Source organism: Chanodichthys erythropterus, chromosome 10 (assembly GCF_024489055.1).
Source record: "Chanodichthys erythropterus isolate Z2021 chromosome 10, ASM2448905v1, whole genome shotgun sequence".
NCBI classification, from domain to species: domain Eukaryota; kingdom Metazoa; phylum Chordata; class Actinopteri; order Cypriniformes; family Xenocyprididae; genus Chanodichthys; species Chanodichthys erythropterus.
In genome coordinates, this window is record NC_090230.1 from 46418477 (window position 1) to 46440536 (window position 22060).

At 36.5% G+C, this 22060-nt stretch overlaps 1 protein-coding gene across 1 annotated transcript; it reads left to right on the forward strand.

Annotated features, from left to right (window-relative positions):
- Positions 1-2231: 2231 nt before the first annotated feature.
- On the forward strand, positions 2232-3999 carry LOC137029679 (L-rhamnose-binding lectin ELEL-1-like). The gene is made up of 5 exons (XM_067399326.1): positions 2232-2345; positions 2434-2457; positions 2581-2637; positions 2844-2967; positions 3106-3999. Exons 1-5 carry the CDS (start codon positions 2315-2317, stop codon positions 3212-3214), a joined length of 345 nt encoding a protein of 114 aa, XP_067255427.1. The 5' UTR covers positions 2232-2314; the 3' UTR covers positions 3215-3999.
- The last annotated feature ends 18061 nt before the right edge of the window (positions 4000-22060 follow it).

Consider the following 22060-nt stretch of genomic DNA (forward strand, 5'->3'; position numbering starts at 1 on the left):
AGAAATATGATCTGTTAAAAACTAGAAGTTTGCCTGAAATGAACTGCTATCGATGAAGAAACATCTGCGGTCAAAGCATGAATGTGTAAGATCACACCCAGTTTCAGTGAAAGATGCCAAGCTTAAAATTCAAGATCAAGATTAACATAAATACACATAAATGGTATATCATATTTTAACATTCACCAACTTACTAAGATGACACGACTCAAAAACCCTGCCTGCAACCTTTCAGGCACAGTAAAAAAAAAGTTATTGTAACAGTAAAAGACAAAAAAGGCACATTTGATTACTATATACACTGAAAAACTAACATAAAAAAAAATATTCCTAGAGTTCCCTGTGTAACCCTTCACGTGATGTTTTTCATTTAAATAAATATGATCCTTCTTATTGTTTTTCTTATCAGTTATGTACATTTGGGTTTATTGTTATCTTATGTTGTTAAATGTCTGTTGCATTATTTTAGTGTCATGTGTGTTACCATGATGGTGATGTTTGTATTTGTGTGCGTCACAGAGCTGCCCTCTCATGTATTACTCATAACACAAATCCAGCACTCGCCGTCAACTGTCCAGCACGTCGTTCATGTTCTCACAGCATTGCATTGCCAGAATTCATAAATTACTGGTCATCTGGTGACTGAGAGTTTCATGTCACCAACACCAAACCCAGATAGCATGAATGATCGAAATAACATTGATTCAATGTCGTTACCGTTGACACATTGACATTGACATTGATTCAATGTCATTTTTGCACCCTCAATTAATGTTAAATCAATGTTAAATTTCAACAATAAATCAATGGTAATGGCATTGAATCAGGGTTACAATGTGATGTTGGTTCAACATCATGCTTCCACTGTCAGAAGATGAAACACAACTGCCACTCAAAGCCACACAGCCTGAAATCAACTGAAGATAAAAGAAGACATTAAATCTCTCAAAAAACTATATCACACTTTCATTTTGTTTCTGGTTTCTTTGCAACAAATGGTGTGTTCTAGTAAACACTGTTACAAAGAGAACAAACTTATACAAAAAGCCCAGAGTCAAACTGCCCAACTAAAGGAACCACTGACCACTACAATGGTGACTAAACATTTTTAATAAAACATCAACATCTAAACCTGTTAATTCTCAAAAAGAACTTCTGCTGAGATCTTGAGAGATTTAATGTCTTCTTTTATCTTCAGTTGATTTCAGGCTGTGTGGCTTTGAGTGGCAGTTGTGTTTCATCTTCTGACAGTGGAAGCATGATGTTGAACCAACATCACATTGTAACCCTGATTCAATGCCATTACCATTGATTTATTGTTGAAATTTAACATTGATTTAACATTAATTGAGGGTGCAAAAATGACATTGAATCAATACTAATGACAATCAGTGACAATTAGCAGTTGTATTTCTGATTTGAGCTTCAAAAATGCTTGGGAAATGTAGCTTGTGTGAATGCTACCAAACTACTGGATCAACAAAAGAGCTACGCACACTATGTAGTAGGGATTTGATTTGGGACAGATGGTGTTAGACTGTATAAATTAGGTCAGCCGGAACCATGTATGAGAGCATTTGGGGGTGTTAATGTTTGTAATAGGTGTGCCCTCATACTGCTCATGTCGTATGTGACCCTGTTATCCATAAATGGATATATAACAAAATTAAAAATAGGTTCCAGTTTGACAGAATAACAAGTTGTGCGTTTTTCCTTCGTATAGTTTAATCAAATTTACCAGTTATCGCTAACGCAAATGGCTGCTCCATTTCTTAGAGATGCTTTATAGCTGAATCGCATTTTGAAACCTCAACACTAAACTGACTCGAGCTGAAGTTGCCTTCTGTAGAAATGCTTATAGCTGAACTGAACTTGTTTCAAAATTTAGACAGTTATTGAACTGAACTGAACCAAACTGAAGTGACTTGAGCAGAATAATGGCACTATTGTCTTTGTTGTGCTGCTTTAATTCGAATTTATCTTATATTTGAAGAAGTTTTCACAATTGACTCTGATATTTTCCTCTTTATTACACTGTGAAGCTGCTTTGAAACAATCTGTATTGTGTAAAACACTAGAAAAAAAAAAATTACCTGACTTTAATATTGCAGCAAATTCATGCAATCATTAGATGGCAAGAAAAAAAGGAGTGCTTATTTTTTAGAATCTTGATTGTTTCGAAACTCCCGTTTCTGCTTTTGTTATCTACAGTAAACAGATGATGATGATGAGAACTGTGTTTGTTATATATACCGTGTGCACATGTGTCTCCTTAAGAGAGTTCTAGAGTTTTCCTTCTGTTCAAACATTCAACATGCTGGTGCAAAAGCTAAGCTGGATCACTGGTAAGTTCTGATTAAGAACCAATTCTTGCAAGATTTCAAATGTTCAGTTCAGTGTTTTAATTTGTTTCTGTTTGATTTTGACTTTCAGTGCTGCTCGTCCTGTGTCAACATGGTAAGAATAGCAGTAGACTGATGTATAATGTACAGTCATATTAAATAAAAAAGACTTTCTAATACAGAAGAATATTACTTTATTTCAAGTAATTTGATCCTCTTGCATGTTTCCTCTCTGCAGGTGTAGAAGCGAAAAGGGTAACTGCCTGTGAAGGAGATTTTGCATTCCTCAGATGTCGTGAGTAATTCAGTAATTTTAAGTTATATTTTTGGTCATTTGTGCCAAAATAGGATGGTATGAGAGAGAAAGAAAGCAATGGAAGAGAAAAGAGAGGAACAGGATCAGGAGGGGACCCTCTTCAACCATGTGCATTATGCTTAAACTTTACCACAAGTCTAATTTATTTATTTATTCATTTATATTTTTTTTTTGTCATTTGTCAGATTGGGGATCAATAAGGATCATTAATGCCAACTATGGGCGAACTGATAAATCAACATGCCCTGGTGGAGTAATGCATGATTTAAACTGTTTCGCAGCATCATCCCACTATGCAGTGTCCGTTCGGTAAGATTTACATAGCTAAAGAAATTTTATGTTTATATTTTCATTTTATACATAATTTTACAAAAGCAAGAATAATATAATTTTTTTTGTCCTTAGTATATTCTTAAATGTACTTGTCATTGTCTGTCCATGATTCAGGTGTGATGGAAGTAAGAGCTGTTCTGTTCCTGCACTGAACTCAGTTTTTAGTGATCCTTGTTATGGGACTTATAAATACCTGGATGTGTCTTATGATTGCCAAGAATGAAGGGGAACAGGTGTTTTATACATATAATTTCCTAAATCTATCCTAAATGTTTAAGTTGATTATTAATTATAAAATTCTTTAGCTTTAGACCATCTATGTAGATGATAATAAATATTTGTTGTTTTTGTTGTTTTACCTTATGAGTTGCAAGAAATCTTGTCAGCTAGTGCTTCAAATTCTGTTTACTCTGATCCATGTCGGTGTGTCCATAGGTATACGTAAAGCTGTATAGCCTATAATTTTGTGATTATCCTGTCACATAAATGTATTTTTTGTGTGTATGTTTTTTAAATGAAAACAGTCTCTATTATTGATATTGGATGCTGATAATCTTATTTTTGGTCTGTGAAATAGTAATTTATATCAATGAAGGGTCTATCTAGAAACAGACAAAACAAAACAATGCATTTAAATATGGAGGTGTCAACAAATGAGAATTATTGGAAGTAAAATGTCTCAAAAAGTAAAATGTCCAAATGTTTTAGAAATGGGCTATCATTATCGTATCATATTATAATTTATCTGTACGTAAATGTATAAAAACTGCAATTTGTCAAACAGCAAATTGTATAAAAATAAATAAAACAGGTCACTCTACTCAGCGCTGCCAAATCTCATTAATGGAGAATGATCAAGAGATCTGGTGAGATCTTCTTAGAAGAATCTACAAAACACAAGAGTTGTCTTTAATTCTTTAGTTCGGTTTTTATCTCTTTTAAAGATGTTATGTAACAATTTATGTTGTACAACTTGGAACATTTTGTAAAATGCAATAAAATCAAGAATCTGTGCTTTAATTCTCTTTAACCTTTATTTAACTGACAAATGTACAAAGAAAAGATTTCCATTTTTTTTTTTCATTGACCAGCTTAAAGCTGCTGTCTGCAACTTTTTTTTGTTGTTGTTCAAAATTCACAAAAATGATATAATGAGCGAGTATGCCATAAAATCATTTTCCAACCTGTTTTTTTTTTTTTTTTGTCTTATCCTGACTTCCACACATAAGTCACCCATACCGTCTGCACTGATGTACCCCCACCATGAACGATACATGTATATGTTCCTGTTCTCTGTGTTACCTGTTCCTTGTTCTGGTTTTGCTCTTTCAATTGAAATTCCTCCACTAGATCCATGTTTCTGCCTGCCATCCTTTGGTTCCCTCATTACACATACAGATGTGTTTAAGCCTCTTAAACTATAACACAAACCTGCTCCACTTTCCTCTTTGGTTCGCTGTTTGAAAGTACCTTTTGACCTTCATTACGAAGAACATTTTCATTACACTTTTTACAAAAAGGCAATTTATTTGTCTTCACTACATTTTTATCACAAGCAAATGAATTAAAATCAGTCTCAACACACACACACACAGATGCTATTTGACCAGTGATATGACATGACATTTCATTTGTCTAATTAGGTTTACTAATATATATATATATTTTTTTATTTATAATGTTTTTGTGATTTGTATAGCTTGAAAAGTGCTACATTTCTTTAAAATTAATATAATAAAATTAATTTAAGATCAAATCTAATGCTTGCCATTTATACATTTTTACGTGGCTGTATACACATAATATGAACTAATGAGTACCTTTAATGAACATTTAATGCAAAACGCTCTTCGTTTAGATATAAAATTGTGATTACATAAGAAATATGATCTGTTAAAAACTAGAAGTTTGCCTGAAATGAACTGCTATAGATGAAGAAACATCTGCGGTCAAAGCATGAATGTGTAAGATCACACCCAGTTTCAGTGAAAGATGCCAAGCTTAAAATTCAAGATCAAGATTAAAATTTCACATACACATAAATGGTATATCATATTTTAACATTCACCAACTTACTAAGATGACACGACTCAAAGAACCTGAATGCAAAGAATGAATGTACTTTAAACGTACCTAAATACACACTAATCCAAGGAAGGACACATCAAATTGATCGAGTTATGATATGTAATCCACCTAAATATGCAGCAGAACAACTGTTTTCAACATTGATAATAATCAGAAATGTTTCTTGATCATCAAATCATCACATTAGAATGATTTCTAAAGGATCATGTGACACAAAAGACTGGAGTAATGATGCTGAAAATTCAGATTTGATTACAGGAATAAATTACAAATTGTAATACATTTTAAATGATAATAATTTAAATACTGTTTATATTGTATTTTTGATAAATTACAATGAATGTACCATTGGAAATTCTTTCAAAAACATTTAAAAAAATCTTACAGACCCAAAGTTATGAATATGTTATGCATGTAAATCTTTGCTAGGGTTGAAATAAAACAGGACAGGCCTGTCAATTTTCCATCTGTTTCAAACAACAAATATTGCATTGCGTCTCAAAAAAAGGGTAAACAAAATATGAGAGTAAAATGCATGTCTTGGGCACTTGTGATCAATATACAGCACCTGCAGCAGTATTTCAATCACTGAACTGTAGAGTATTCACTTCAAGTACCTTGTGGAACTCACCTCAGATCAGTGCAGCTGTAATGCCTGATGCATGGATGCATTAGATAAGGTAAGTACTGTGTGAAAGTGTTGGTAGATACAAATCTCTCTTTTTTTATTTTTTAGGCAATATCAACACCATACAACAGGCCCTGCTCTCCTCACCAAGAACAAGTAAGAATTTATCTAAAAAGATTTTTATTTTATTCATTTTTTACTGTGAACTATAATGTTGTTGTCATTCGTCTAACAGCAGATAGTAGTTTTATTAAGAATATGATTCTGCATACCATTTTCAGCACCTGAGCCATCATGGACATAGAAAGGTCTTGACACCTTGCCAAGTGCTGGATTTTTTGTTAAGTATAAATAGATATGCAGATTTACACAATACATTACATATCAAAAATACTGAATGTCATTGATCCAGAGATGCTATAGGGGGGACTACGGAGCAACTATACACACATTCAGTTATGCCACGGCAACATATAGGTCATTTCTCTTTTAAGGTAATGTTTAAAGGGTTAGTTTACCCAAAAATGACATTTCTGTCATTAATTACTCACCTTCATGTCCTCCCAAACTGTAAGACCTTCGTTCATCTTCAGAAGACAAATTAAGATATTTTTGATGAAATCTGAGGGCATCTGATCCACACATAGGCAGCAACGTCATCGCACCTTTTGATGTTCTGCAACACATTTTGATTTCTGCAACACATCTGACCAAACATGGATGACAAGAGTGAAGGACAAGGTTATGGCTCATCAATTGTAAGGTAAGGTAAATAGAGCTTTTTATGAAAAATAATCAGAATTTTACCATTTTGAGATTACACACACAGGACCTTTTGAGAAGACTAATTTCTCCTGTCTGCTCACTAGTCACTCTGGTCAGTCCCGGCCTAGTCCTGTCATATCAACCTCCGATCTGCTCTGTTCTCTGCCCAGTTTACCTGTGCCTGCAGTTCAACTCTCTCTGGTCCCGGATGTCTACAGGTTTCGGACTCATGCCTCAAGGTTTCTGCGCTTGCATCTCTTGATTTGTTGATCTTTCCTGGACTCATTCTGGTTACCAATTGTAAATGCAAAGTCCTAGATTAACTTAACTTGGAACACAGTGGCAGGAAAAATGGGTTCTTTCTTACTCATCACAGTCAGTCCAAAGTCCGTGAACAAGTTCGAGTTTAATCAAAATTACAAAATATACACAAATCTTGTTGGTTCTTCTTGTATCCTTGAATATAACACTTGTTAAACCTTTATCTTGTGTTTCCTTAAACGTTTAAACACAAGTTTTATCCATAAAAGACAGCAACGGTAAGAAAACTGTTTCTCCCTTACTTTTCTGCCTGAACCCGTTCAGTCTCGCGTAACACCAAGTGGGCGTGGCAGTTAAAGAAACAGAACATAAATTGTACATACAGAAAACATAAGAAATAATAATAATGATACAGGAAATATCAGAATTGCCTTTCAAAGAAAATCACAATTACATTTGTTATTACTTATCAACACTTTAAACAAACAAAATATACAAGTTATTGACATATCAAATTGGCTCTTACATTCCAGCCCCTAATTGTCTTTGTGTTCAACAAAACAATTACTAACCTATTTATACCAAAGAGCCAAACAAATTTCTTAAAGGTAACATATAGTCTTGACTAAACCTCAGAAAAATCTTCAACAAGATGTTGAACTGAATTTAGGCAATAAAAAATTACAGATCCTTTAGTTAGGATTATGTTAAAGGGACCAGCCTATAAGTCTGCCTCTAAAAGTAAACAAAGTTTAGTAACAGGCCGCAAAAGAATGGTTGTGTTGGTTTTTACTTGGGCTTGTCGCACAAGACCTTTGTTGTCTGTGAATGTTTGTAGCACACGTCCCATTACCCAAGAGTTTCGCGGTGCAGAATCATCAGCAACCAATACAATGTCCCCAGGCTTCAGATTTTTCATTAGGCTTTGCCACTTTTGTCTTTCTTGTAAGTCTGGCAAGTATTCTTTGATCCAGCGCTTCCAAAATAGGTCAGCCATATACTGAACCTGGCGCCACCTACGTCTCGAATATAGGTCTTCTTTATCAAAAACCCCAGGGGACATGGACGGTTTTACTTTCAGTAGCAGCAAATGATTTGGAGTGAGGGCCTCCAAGTCGTTTGGGTCATTGGACACCTTAGTGATGGGGCGACTATTGATTATTGCCTCCACCTCACATAAGAGCGTCTGAAGACTTTCTTCATCAAGAGACTGCTGTTTTACAATGGAGTTGAGAATTTTTCGGACAGTTCGTATTTGCCGTTCCCAAACTCCTCCATGGTGGGATGCAGTTGGGGGGTTGAAAATCCACTGTACACCTTTTGCAAGCAATGTTGCTTGAATCTTGTCATTATTCAAACTTTGTATAGCCTTTCGCAACTCCCTTTCTGCCCCAATGAAATTTGTTCCATTGTCAGACCTGATTATTTGAACCTGACCCCTTCTAGAAATAAATCTCCTCAGTGCATGAATGCACGAGTCAGTATCCAAAGAGCTAGCAATCTCAATGTGAACAGCTCTTAACGTCAGGCAAGTAAAGATTACCCCATATCTTTTAATCAATGACCTTCCTCTTTTTATTTCAAATGGGCCAAAATAATCAATGCCTACATTTGTGAATGGGGGTTCATCTGGCATAAGTCTATCACAGGGAAGGTCAGCCATAAATTGTTTGCCTGTAATGCTGCGCTGACGTTTACAAATGGTGCATTGAGACAGGATTTTTCTGATGGCAGTTTGCGCTTTTGGAATCCAGTATTTTTCTCGCAACTTTGACAACATGTGATTACGGCCGCTGTGACCTACACCTACGTGTATTGATCTTAAGATCAGCTGTGAAACATGGTAGTCCTTTGCTAAAATTGCAGGATGCTTGGACTCCTCAGGCATAGCTGATCTGCTTAGTCTGCCACCTACTCTTAGGATTTTGTCTTGTAAAACTGGTGACAACCTGTAGAGAGTGCTACTGCGTTTCACAGTTTTACCTTGCTGGAGGGCTTTAATTTCCTCAGGAAACATGATTGTTTGGCTGTAGCGAATGATCTCTTTCTCAGCATTTTCAACGTCACTTATAGTCAATGTAACACCTGACAGTGAAGCTTTGAAATTTTCCATTTCCTTTTCAAGTTCAGAATTTGTGGTTACATTGTGTCTTAGAGTGTGGCACAGCTCTTTCCTTCTTTCTGTCAGTGCCTTCAGAATGCTTTTAAATTTGAGGAACCATGCAATGGCTCTTCTCAAATGGTACCAATCTGAGTAGTGTGAAAAGAACTGAGATGTATGGTCATAATTATCTGCACACACTGCATTGACTGAGACTTCTTTAACTTCCAGATCATTGCCAGATATCTTAAGAGTGTTACTTGGCATTTTTGGCCACTCTGATTCTGGCTTTGTCAGAAAGGATGGACCTGTAAGCCATGAATTTGCTTTAAGGAAAGCATCAACAGTAAGTCCTCTTGAGGCAATGTCGGCTGGGTTGGAAGAAGAACTCACATACCTCCACTGTGACACCTTAGAGAGCTCTCTGATCGCAGTTACCCTGTTGGCCACAAATGTACGGAACCGTGTGCTTTCATTGTTGAGATACTTCAGGACTGAAGTACTATCTGTCCAAAATACAGACTCCTGAAGAATCAAGTCCAATTCAGATTTCAGCATATTATCCATTCTAGCAGCCATTGTAGCTGCAGTGAGCTCAAGACGTGGCACAGTAACCGATTTTACTGGAGCAACCCTTGCTTTACCCATAACAAAGGCACAATGCTGGTTACCTTTGTGATTCTCCATGAGCAGGTATGACACAGTGCCATAACCCAGCTCACTGGCATCTGCAAAATGATGCAGCTGTGCTGAAGTGACTTCACCAAAGTTAAGTGGCTCTATGCATCTCTCAAACTGAAAGTCATTTAGGTTCTGAAGACTAGCCAACCACAGGTTCCACTGATGTCTGAGAGTTTCTGGAATACTGTCATCCCATTCATGTTTTGTTCTACAAAGCTCTTGCAGTATTTGTTTTGCAGGAAGAATAACTGGAGAAAGTATTCCAAGGGGATCATAAATGGAGCTGACCATGGACAAGATACCTCTCCTCGTAAGAGGCTTTTCCTGTAGGGTTACCTTGAACTTCAAAGTATCCGTCTCTACACACCACTGAACCCCTAGAGCTCTTTCCAATGGTAACTCGTCCTTCTCCAGATCCAAGTCCTTCACTGTCTTTGCTTTGCTCTCCTCACTTATGGATGCAAGTACAGTGCGACTGTTGGACATCCACTTGGTCAAATTAAATCCTCCTGATGCACACACCTCCCTTAATTCATGCATTAGAGCAATACCCTGCTGTTCAGTAGCTACAGACGTCAAACAGTCGTCCACATAGAAATTCCTAAGGACTGTCTGAATTACCTCTGATCTGTGGTGTGAACTGTTGTCTTTTGCACAGCTTTGCAGAGCATAGATTGCACAACTTGGGGAGGATGTGGCACCAAATAAGTGAACAGTCATTCTGTATTCCTCCAATTCCTGATCAGTGTCCCCTTTAGACCACCAAAGGAATCTCAGCAGGTCTTTGTCTTTAGCAGGAACTCTGACCTGATGAAACATCCCTTCTACATCTGCTGCAAGGGCTATTGGCTTATGTCTGAATCTCATCAGCACACCAATTAGAGAATTATTCAGGTTGGGTCCTTGTAACAGTTGAGAGTTGAGCGATTTTCCTTGGTAGGTAGCTGTGCAGTCAAACACCACTCGAAGTTTGTGTTTTTGTGGGTGATACACCCCGTGGTGTGGGATGTAACCAGATTCTGCCAGGGTTTCCTTCAATTTCACTTGCAGGGATTTTTTCAGCATGACCTTTGATTAACATGTCCTCCATGAAACTACAATAGTCCTTGTGGAAAGCTAGATTTCTTTTAAATTTCTTTTTCAGAAATTGAGCTCGCAGAGAAGCAACAGCATAGTTGTTGGGAAATGCTACATCCTTTTTCTTCAATGGAAGATCAATGCAGTAATGTCCATCAACAAGCTCTATGGACTGTGATACTGACTCCATAAACTGCCTATCCTCTATAGACATTTCCAATTTTTCAGCTTGCTTACACTCAGGAAAATCATAACTCATTTGCTGTTGAATTAGGCTTTCCAGGCTTACCACTGAAATCCTGTTTACCATCACCTGTGGCCATCCTGTGTTAGTTTGAATGTTCTCTCTATCCAACGGTCCATTTACAATCCAGCCCAGGATGGTCTTGACAGCATAAGGTCCATTTCCTCTGCTGTTGATCACTTTCCATGGCTCAAGAATCTTGGGTACATTTGTTCCTATTAGTAAGCCAATACCTGCATCAATCTGAGGAAGACGCACCTCTTCAAGGTATTTCCATTTCTTAACATCCTTCTGTTGTGGAATGTTTTCTCTTTTAACTGGAATCTCCTTTTGTGAGAACACCTGAGGGAGGTCCACAAAATTGTTCTCATTCAGTCCGCTTATTTCCAGTTCGGTGAAAACATGTGTACTAACAGACCTTTCCTGTCCCATAGTACGCAGCAGGATGTTTGTTTTCCTACCAGTTAGCCTTAGTTCCTTCGTTAGCTGTTCTGTGCAAAATGTCGCAGAACTTCCCGGGTCCAAGAAGGCGTAGGTCGTAACCTCGTGATTGCCTTTTTTGGACTTAACTCTAACTGGTACAATGGCCAATGAGCACACTAAATGACCAGCCCCAGTACAGCCACAAGTTTCGCTGGTTACGGTACATGGCTCGGAAACAGTTGCAGAGCTGTTTTCATCTTGAGATCCTGAAAGTGTTGGCTTCTTTTCTGGGAGATGAAGGATGGTTGGATGCTTTAGTGAGCATTTCTGACATGTAAGTCTTTGCATACAACCTTTACTCATGTGACCTGGTAATAAGCAACCATAGCACAAGCACTTAGATTTCAGAAAGTCAAGTTTTTCTTTGTGTGGCTTATGCTTCAGAACATTGCAAACATCCAATCCATGGTCTTTATTACAGCATAAGCAGAGGGTTGCATGGCTTGCTTTTGTTCCATCCTTTTCCTTTATTCTTTGTTTTTTGAGTTCCGGAACAGGTGTCACACTTGTTGCAAATGTTGCTTTCCTTTCTTTCATTTGTAAGTTACTTGATTTGTTTGTTTTGAATTTGAGATTGTCTTTTGCCATTTTGTTATCCTGAATATTACCAAACAGTGGATGGGAAACAATCTTTGCCTGTTTGTCTACAAAACTAACCAAATCAGAGAATCTTGCTCTCAAGCCAGTCCTATCTTGAAGCTCACAGGCAACTACCCTCCACTTTTCTCTTAGTTTGAAAGGAAGCTTTGATACAATTGCACGCATGTTGTTTGGACTGTCCATCTCTTCAACATATTCCACACTATCAACTGTGTTGCGACAACCAGTAAGAAAGAGAGCAAATTCTGTTAATGCTTTGTTATCCTCAGGCTTTAAAGCTGGCCAGTTCAGTGCCTTTTCCGTATAGGCGGTGGCGATTGTGTACTCATTGCCAAAATGTTGGTAGAGTAGTCTTTTGGCCTCTTTGTAGCCCCTTTCAGAAGGCATGTGTTGACAACTGCGTACCAATACCTTTGGTTGCCCTGTGGTGAACTGCTCTAAGAAGTACAACCTGTCTTTGTTATTTATTGTCTTGTTCTCTACTCCATGTTCAAAGGCTCGAATGAAGAATGTGAATTCAAGCGGGTCGCCACTAAAGATTGGAATATCCATAGGCGGGAGAGTAGATAAAGACTGCTGTTTTATGAAAATCTCAGCAATATCATTTTGACGCTGCATGATGTTAAACAAACTTCCTGTATCAACATGTGCAGGAATGCTTACACCTGTATTTGGTGGCTGTGATGTAGCAAAGCCCTGTTGCGCATTACTGACTGTTGGAACTGCATCAGCGTCAGGTGCTGACTCACGAAAATATGTTTTTGGCCGTACTACTTTATCAGATGTAGCTTTATGGGTTTCTGCAGTTGTGGCAGCCTTTGCCACACTACCAGATACATCAGAAACACTACGAGCTGGTTCATACATGGACAAAACCTGAAGTTTGGCTTCAGCCGCCGCAATAGCAGTTTGGAGCTCTAAATTTTCCTTCTTTGCTTTGAGCTCAGCTTCCTCTCTCTCAAGCTGTTGTTTCTGCTTCAAAGTATTAGCTCTTGCTAACAACTCTGCCCTTTCAGCTTCAATTCTCAACCTAGAAGATGTTGTAGATGAAACACCTGAGAAGACCTGACTACCAGATTTTTTCGTACAGAGCGGCAGTTGTGAAGAAGAAATAACCATTGAGGCACTGTCAGTACATTCAACCTCTGCATCACATTGCTCTGCCTCTTTGGATTGGAGTTTTACTCTTTCAATCCAGTCTTTAACCTTGTCTACAAAGTGCTTAACTGCTTGAGACTTGGGTTCAAACCAGTGTAACTGATCTAAATATGCCTCATCATCTGACATAAGTTCTCTGGTTGCATTATTAATGTCTTGGAATGCAAGAAAGGACTGTGCAAACTCACCATTTATGCATTCATACACACTGTCAACATTACCAGAGTCCTCAAGCAAAGCTTCAATTTCTCTCATTTGCCTTGTTAAATGTCCCAGCTTGGCTTTTCTAGTTCCCATCAACTGGTTAAGCCGTTCCTCTTGTGCTTTCAGTCATCTTCGGCACTCTTTTAGAGGCCGCGGTAAATTCCTCTGTTTCCATAGCAATCAATGTTCTTGTTCAAAGCGCGCACAGTGTTCATCACGAAAGCAGATGAGATCGCCCTCTTGCGATGCTGTGCGGCGGCGCAAACATGGCGGGTCCATGACGCAGCAACAATAACAGTTCAGCAATATCCAAAGTCCAATAATATCCCCAAAACGTCCAAAAAGCTGTGAAAGTTCACCAAAATCCGATCAGTGAAATCCGTAGTGTGTATAATCCAAACGCCATCGGAGAATCTCAGCCGCGATAGTCCATTACAATCCAAATATCGTGTCTGATGATGCGTGAATGGGTCAATATATAATTGTGGGAGATTTTGAGTTTGAATAATTCTGGGAAAAAATATATTTATTTACAAAATATTATTATCTTCCCTGATAAATTATCCCTGAAATATTTTGTTTTTAGTAATTGCCAAGCTCAGGCATAATTGATTTCAGATATTTAGTTTTAAAAACAAGAAGTTTACTCATTATTTGGTCAACTATGTTACGGACAAAACCTATAAGTTTTAACTTTATGTAAATGGCAGACATTTAAAAAAATCATTACTCTTGGAAGAATATGTGTCTATTTACCTACCTTTTCAATTAAAATACCCAATTAATTAAGAAAATACACATTTTGTTCAATTGAAACCCCAAATTTCAAGTACTGAAGTAACCAGTCTGTATATTTTGTTTCCAAACTGCTTGATTCATGATAATTTTCTTGATTAAATTATGCTGAGGTATATATTTGACAGCTACTCAGTTTCTAAATATTTACTTGGAGATTAGGGAACCATTGAAATACATATATTTTTTAAAAAAACATAATGGTAACTTAATTGACAGCCCAGTATCATAGTTGACAAAAGTAACATAGTTGACTGGACATGACAAAGTAGGATGATGTATTTAACAAACACAATCCTAAACTATATCAATTATTATATGTTAGCTAATCTTTTATTGCATTTAATCAAGACCTGTTGAATATTTCATGACATAAAGGAGAAATACAGACGCACATCAGTTTAAACTGTTTGTGTCAAAACTAAATTTCCTTCTCATTTAAACAGTCAGTGCCCCCAAAATGCTTAGTTCCTTTGGCATTGTGTAAGCACTGCAAGTCAAAATGTTTAGATGTTTTGTCACTATGGCAAATATCCCTCATGTCCACCTTTCAGTCTTAGTCCAGTCCTTCACTGACAATGGTTACTGTACAGTTTTTGTCTAGCTAACGGAATACAATTGTGTTTAAAACTGAAAAAAGACAGGATTTTAGGGTAAGAGTAGCCTCCAAGGTTTGACATCATATATTGCACTCATACTGCCAAGGAAATTGTAACCATTATCATTCACACACATAAAGTAACTTCCATACATCAGAGTAAAAGGAAAATGTATACAGCATAATATACTGTAATATAAACACACAAACAAAAAATAATGAAAATTATATGCAGCCTATAGTGCTGTAAATAAAGCTGGAGTTTCACAACTAACAGTTCTTCACTGGTCGCTCGTTTCCTTCCAATGCCATTATTCTCTACAATAGCGTAAAAAAAGAAAACATCAAATCAGTCATACAGAAGAGTCATACACTACATTACAGACAATTACATAGGAATGTTCTATGTTCTCCACAACTTCATTATACTACTGGCCACTACTCCAGTGGTTCCAAACCTGGGGTACATGTACCCCTATGCAGAGGTACTACAGGGGGTATTTGACAGAAAGGGGAGGGGGAAAATCATCAATGACTAGACTTACTGAAATGTTACAGTAAAACCCACAGTATTAGATTTACATGGGAGGCACTAATTGCAGCTCTTTGACCCTTTTTCTTATTGTATGTTATATTCTTCAAAATAAGGATTATAATGATAATTGCATCATACAGTAAGCTGCAGTTTTTAGGCAAAATGTTGAAGTCAGATAAGTCAAATACTTTCATACCTGGATTACCTGGATACACAAATGAGGTAAAGTGGGTACTGAAGCCAAACAAGTTTGGGAACAACTGCTTAATTGTAAAAAAGTTATAATGATGGACAACCAGTAACTGACTTACATGTTACATGTTAGTCAAGTTCTAGTTTCACCTGATTGTCAATTGCTGTAATAATTTATCAAATGTTCCAAGGATTCATATATGGTATTCATGGTATTATGTTCTTGACTAATTTTGACAATTGAACAAACTATTGTGCGTGTGATGACTTATACAATGAAATGACGCTGACACGTTTTGGAGCAAACAACCATTAGACTGAGAATCGACAATCAGTTTAGATCAACAAGATCTATTCACTTGGAAATTGTGCTAAATGTAGGCTACCTGTACTTAATCATTCCCAAAGATGTAGTGAGACATTGAGACATGTACTTAGACATTTGCAATTTGCAAAATGAATGAGAAATTCAATTCTGTTGTGAACAATTGCCAAGTGGTTTAGAGGTTTGTCCATGTAGTTTTGAGAATGTAATTTCTGTTTCAAGAAATGAGCCAAACCAATGGAAAAAACTGTAAGATATGATTTGGCAATATCTTCCCACACATCTCTTTTTATTTCAACATGACATGCTGTCACGTGCTGTGGGGCAGGAATCAACCTGAGCACATCTTTTCTGCAGCAGATAATCGTGGCATTTGCCTGAAAACAAGTTTACTTTTATAATATTTATTGCAAAGTATTTTATAGTTACTGTACAATTAGAATATTAAATGAACTCCTGAAAACTATAAGAACATGTCATGAATGTCAACTATGTTACTCTTGGTCAACTAAGTTACCTTTGCAGAGTAACATAGGTGACTGGTAACCTAGTTGACATTTTTGCTGTTTTTAGGGATAAAATCAAAATGGTTGCCTAGCACCAGACACCACATGGCATTTTACGGAGAGGTTCTTCTAAATAGTATATGTACAACTGAGTTGAATTGAAATTCAAAGTTATTTATGAATTCATTGTAGTAACATTGTTGACATATGATAAGTACACATTTGCCCTAAGCACTACTTTAGGTGAAATAACTGAAAATGTGGAGGGAGAACATACCTTGGAGTCTTGCTAGTTTTCTTTTCAGGAGGAAATGACATCATGTGGAGCAGGTCATGTGATTTGGAAAACACACTCTTCCTTGAGGGGTGTATTTGCTATGGGTAACTTAGATGACAGCGACTTCTCGGACATATATTCAATTTGTCAATTTCTATTGAAAATGTGACATATTGCCCAAAAAGACACATTGTTCACAATTACTTCAACTTAATGTAAATAATATAATTAAAACTGTTTTTAAATAAGTTTTTTAAATGTTTTTTTAGGTAATGAGATTGTGGTTGTAATTCATTTCGGACGGTTATTTAGTTGACATTTTAGGGATATCTAGTAAATTTTTATAAATATATGATTATTTCCATAATAATTAACTATGAAATTTGTAAAGACAAGATCATGAAGAACACTGAAGACTTTTAAAATTTTATTTTAATAATCATGTTTGCGAGATAAATCTCATGGACATGAAAACTCCCTCAATTATATATTGACCCGAATAACTCGGTAACGTTAATCCTCTCCTTAAAACAAAAATATGGTTCATTTCGGACGAAAAAGAGAAGTTTTCTTACTTTTTGTAAATGCAAAGTCCTAGATTAACTTAACTTGGAACACAGTGGCAGGAAAAATGGGTTCTTTCTTACTCATCACAGTCAGTCCAAAGTCCGTGAACAAGTTCGAGTTTAATCAAAATTACAAAATATACACAAATCTTGTTGGTTCTTCTTGTATCCTTGAATATAACACTTGTTAAACCTTTATCTTGTGTTTCCTTAAACGTTTAAACACAAGTTTTATCCATAAAAGACAGCAACGGTAAGAAAACTGTTTCTCCCTTACTTTTCTGCCTGAACCCGTTCAGTCTCGCGTAACACCAAGTGGGCGTGGCAGTTAAAGAAACAGAACATAAATTGTACATACAGAAAACATAAGAAATAATAATAATGATACAGGAAATATCAGAATTGCCTTTCAAAGAAAATCACAATTACATTTGTTATTACTTATCAACACTTTAAACAAACAAAATATACAAGTTATTGACATATCAAATTGGCTCTTACACCAATCTTTTCACCTGGTCTCTGACTATGCTCGCCTGTCAGCCATACAGAGACCAATTTTGTTCAATAAATGTTCTGAACTTCCTTTGCTGTTTATTTTTTATGTATTAAACATTTAATTATGAGCAAAAGCATCCGTGAAAATAAATCTGCATTGTTTATCCTTTTGATCTTTCATTCAAAAAAATCACAAAATTATAAGCTTTCATTGAAGGAAAATAATTGAAAGTCAGGGGGGAAACTTACATTTTGAAATACATGTTTTTCTCCAAAACACGTTGGCCACAATTATTGGCACCCTTTTATTCAAAACTTTTTACAACCTCCTTTTGCCACTATAACAGCTCTGAGTCTTCTTCTATAATGCCTGATGAGTTTGGAGAACACCCGAGAAGAAATCAGAGACAATTCCTCCATACAGAATCTCTCCAGATCCTTCAGATTCCCAGTTCCATGTTGGTGCTTCTTCTCTTCAGTTCACTCCACTCATTTTCTTTAGGGTTCAGGTCAGGGGACTGGGACGGCCATGGCAGAAGCTTCATTTTGTGCTCAGTGACACATTTTTGTGTTGGATTTGATGTTTGTTTTGGATCATTGTCCTGATGGAAGATCCAACCATGGCCCATTATTGGATTTCTAGCAGAAGCGGACAGGTTTTGATTTTTTATCTGTTGGTATTTGATAGAATCCATGATACCATGTATCTGAACAAGATGTCCAGGACCTCCAGCAGAAAAATAGGCTCAACATTAAAAATCCAGTGTTATATTTAACCGTGGACATGGGGCACTTTTTATCCATGTGTGCACCAAACCCATCTGGTGGGTTTGCTGCCAAAAAGCTCTTGTTTTAGTTTCATCTGACCATAGAAGCCGGTCCCGTTTGAAGTTCCAGTCTTGTCTGACAACTGAATATGCTGGAGATTGTTTCTGGATGAGAGCAGAGGATTTTTCTTGAAACCCTCCCGAACAACTTGTGGGGATGTAGGTGCTGTTTTTTTAATAATTTTTTTAGGCTTTCTGAGATTCAAGACTCAACTAATCTCTGCAATTCTCCAGCTGTGATCCTTGGAGGGTCTTTGGCCACTCAACCTTTCCTCACTTTACATTAGGACGATTTAGACACATGTCCTCTTCCAGGCAGATTTGTAACATCTTTAGTTGATTGGAACTTCTTAATTATTGCCTTGATGGTGGAAATGGGGATTTTCAATGCTTCAGCTATTTTCTTACAGCCACTTTCTATTTTGTGAAGCTCGACAATCTTTTGCTGCACATCAGAATATTATTCATATTCTTTGGTTTTTCTCATTGTGATGAATGATTACGGGAATTTGGCATTTGTGTTTCCTCATGTTTATTCCTGTGTAACAGGAAGTCATGGCTGGACAATTTCATGCTCCTAGTCACCCTGGTGTGCTAAAAAAAATGTAAATATGAATGGGAATATACTTCAGAGATATTTTACTCATAAGAATTTCTAGGGGTGCCAATAATTGTGGCCAACATGTAATGTGAGTTTCCCCCCACTTTCAACTGTTTTCCTTCAATGAAAGGTTAGAATTTTGTGAATTTTTTGAATGAAAGATCCAGAGAATAAACAATGCAGATTTATTTTCACAGCTGCTTTTGCTCATGATTACTAAGGGTGCCAATAAATGTGGAGGGCACTATATATATATATATATATATATATATATATATATATATATATATATATATGCTGTCATATGGTATTACCTTTTGAAGAATAATTATAATAATGTCATATGCAGTTTTAATAAAGTTGAATTATGGAACCTTCTATGTCATTTTTATTCTTCAAAGTGTACATTAGCAGGTGTTGATTATAATTGACCCTTCGCAAAGACCCGCCCACCTTTTACTGTTGCTTTGTCCGACAAGCTGTGGCGCTGTCACGCCACACAGTGAAAAATACATTGCGGAGCAAAGAGGACACTGACAACACGTCGACAGACAAGACAGAGCAGGTTACTACAAAGTCCCAGCTTTCAAACTGTGTAGTTTTTTTTTAAAGAAATTCAAACAATAAAAAACGTTTTGTGGCTCTTAAATGTGTCATGACAGATTGGTCTAGTGCCTCAGCTTAAGAGGCTTGTAAACCGATCATCTCTTCATTTCATTTAATTTCAGTTCATTTATAGCATCAAATAAACATGAATGAACATGAGAAGGAATGTTGTTTCAAACGCGGAAAGATGTCAGTACACACCATTTTTCAAGTTTAAGTCCACCGAGGTTAATTTTCAAACTCCTGACTGCTTTGTCGGACAAAATGGTGGATTCGCCATTCTGATTGGTTAGATCGCTTGTCAATCAAACTCCTTGCAAAGGGTCAATTGATTAATTTGTTGCCCATAAATAATAATAAGTATAAACAATATATTAAAAAAGTATTATATAGTGATCTAATGTCGAGTGATTAAAAATTAACCACAAAATATAAGATGTAGAATGGGAATTATTTATAATCTACCATTAAAAAACAAAACAAAAAAACGTCAGAACGTCGTGTCGCAGTTGCGCTTATAACGTTGCTACAGCCCTGTGGCATATTACAATTCTACCTTGTCACAATGTTATGGGCACGTAGACCGCAAAGTTGCCATAGTAGAACTGCAACATGCCACAGTCGTTGCCACAACGTAAATGTGTTTGCTGGGTATTCCCTTCGAAAACAAAACTCAGCTACTATGTCTTCAGTGCATGGTTCGGATTTAGGAACATCAAAATGACTGCTATGTTTGTTATTACACCCAAGAACAGAACACAATCTGCTCCAGCATATCAACAATGGCGGACTATGATGACAGCTCGCTCAGGACGGGTCTATGTTGAAACGCTGCTGTCAATTAACAGTCGTGGGAGGGGCGTCCGACCGTGTGACGCCACACACGGTCAGACGGCTCGATTTGAGACAGGCCGAAACATATAAGGAGATTCAAAAAAAAAAAAAAAAAAACACTGGATGGTTATTAAAACACTGGATGGATATTTATCATTTTAGGATGGTTGTGTATAGGCACTGCCAGCACACATTTCAGTACAATCAACTTGTAAAAGTGCATGTACCATTATATGACCCCTTTAAAACAAGTAATTAAATCACACTTGATTATGATGTAAATTACGAGATAAAGGTCTTTCAACATAGGTTCTCTTCCACAGTGAACTTTATGGTAACACTTTACTTAAAGCCTTTATGTATAATGGATCATAAAGGTATTCATAATGTATGTTATAATGCATGATAACTTTTCACAAAACCAAAGTTAAAATGCATTATAATAATTATAGATTCCTTGTTATGTCTGTTGTTTGTCATTGTTTGTGAATGTGGATGGATTATACATCACATCACACTCACCAGCTACAAAATACAACAGAAACCTTTTGACCAGTAGGCATAAAAAGAGAAGTTGTAAAAGTTGTCCACCGTCCCCCTCTACTGAATGACACTGGTTTGATGTCTATATACCACCCACCAAGTTATAGCAAAAATGAAGAAAACTTCCACTTTTCCCACGGTCCCTGATTTACAGCTCAGCCAAGAGCGAGCCTTCCTGGTGCAACTCACACTACTGTGATGGCTTTTGCGGACCAGAGCTCATTAGATCGAGCAAAAATAATGAAAAGAAAGACTATAGCTTTGCACTTTTAGCGGCAATACTGTTTAGACTTTTTTGGGGCATGTCGTTGGAGTGATTGCATTTCACATATTTTATAATAATTTTTGAAATTTAAATGTATACAAAACTGTAAATCCATTAAACTACAACACTGTTTGGCCTAAAAGTATCAAACCAACTGCAAACTACTCAGAATATTATTCTTTATGATGCATAAGGCTTGTTTTCCAGATAAATAATCTGGTATTTTTTATACGTCTTCTAAAAAATGCTGGGTTAAAAACAACCCAATTTGGGTTGAAAATGGACAAACCCAGCAATTGGGTTGTTTTAACCCAGTGGGTGGGTTAAATGTTTGCCAATGTGCTGGGTAATTTTATTTAACTCAACTGTTGTATAAAAATTACTGTATTGCTTGCTTAAAATGCACCCAAAATATGCTGGAAATTAACATTTATTAATATGTTTAATAAATTAGCATTTATTAATAAGATAATGAATAATAAACAATAAACATTTATTAAATTGCTTATTAATAAATGTACACCTTTTGATTATTATTGTTGCCTCTATAGTAATTATGTGTCTGATTTTTAATTTCTCACCTATTTTGGATTCATTTTAAGACAGCCATATAGTCATTTTTAATCAGTAGTTGGGTTAAATAAAACTACCCAGCAGGTTGGGCAAACATTTAACCCAACCACTGGGTTAAAACAACCCAATTGCTGGGTTTGTCCATTTTCAACCCAACATTTTTTAGAGTGTATTTTCCAGATTATTAATCTGGTATTTCTTATACAGTACTAAACCCATTTAAATCCACACAACACCG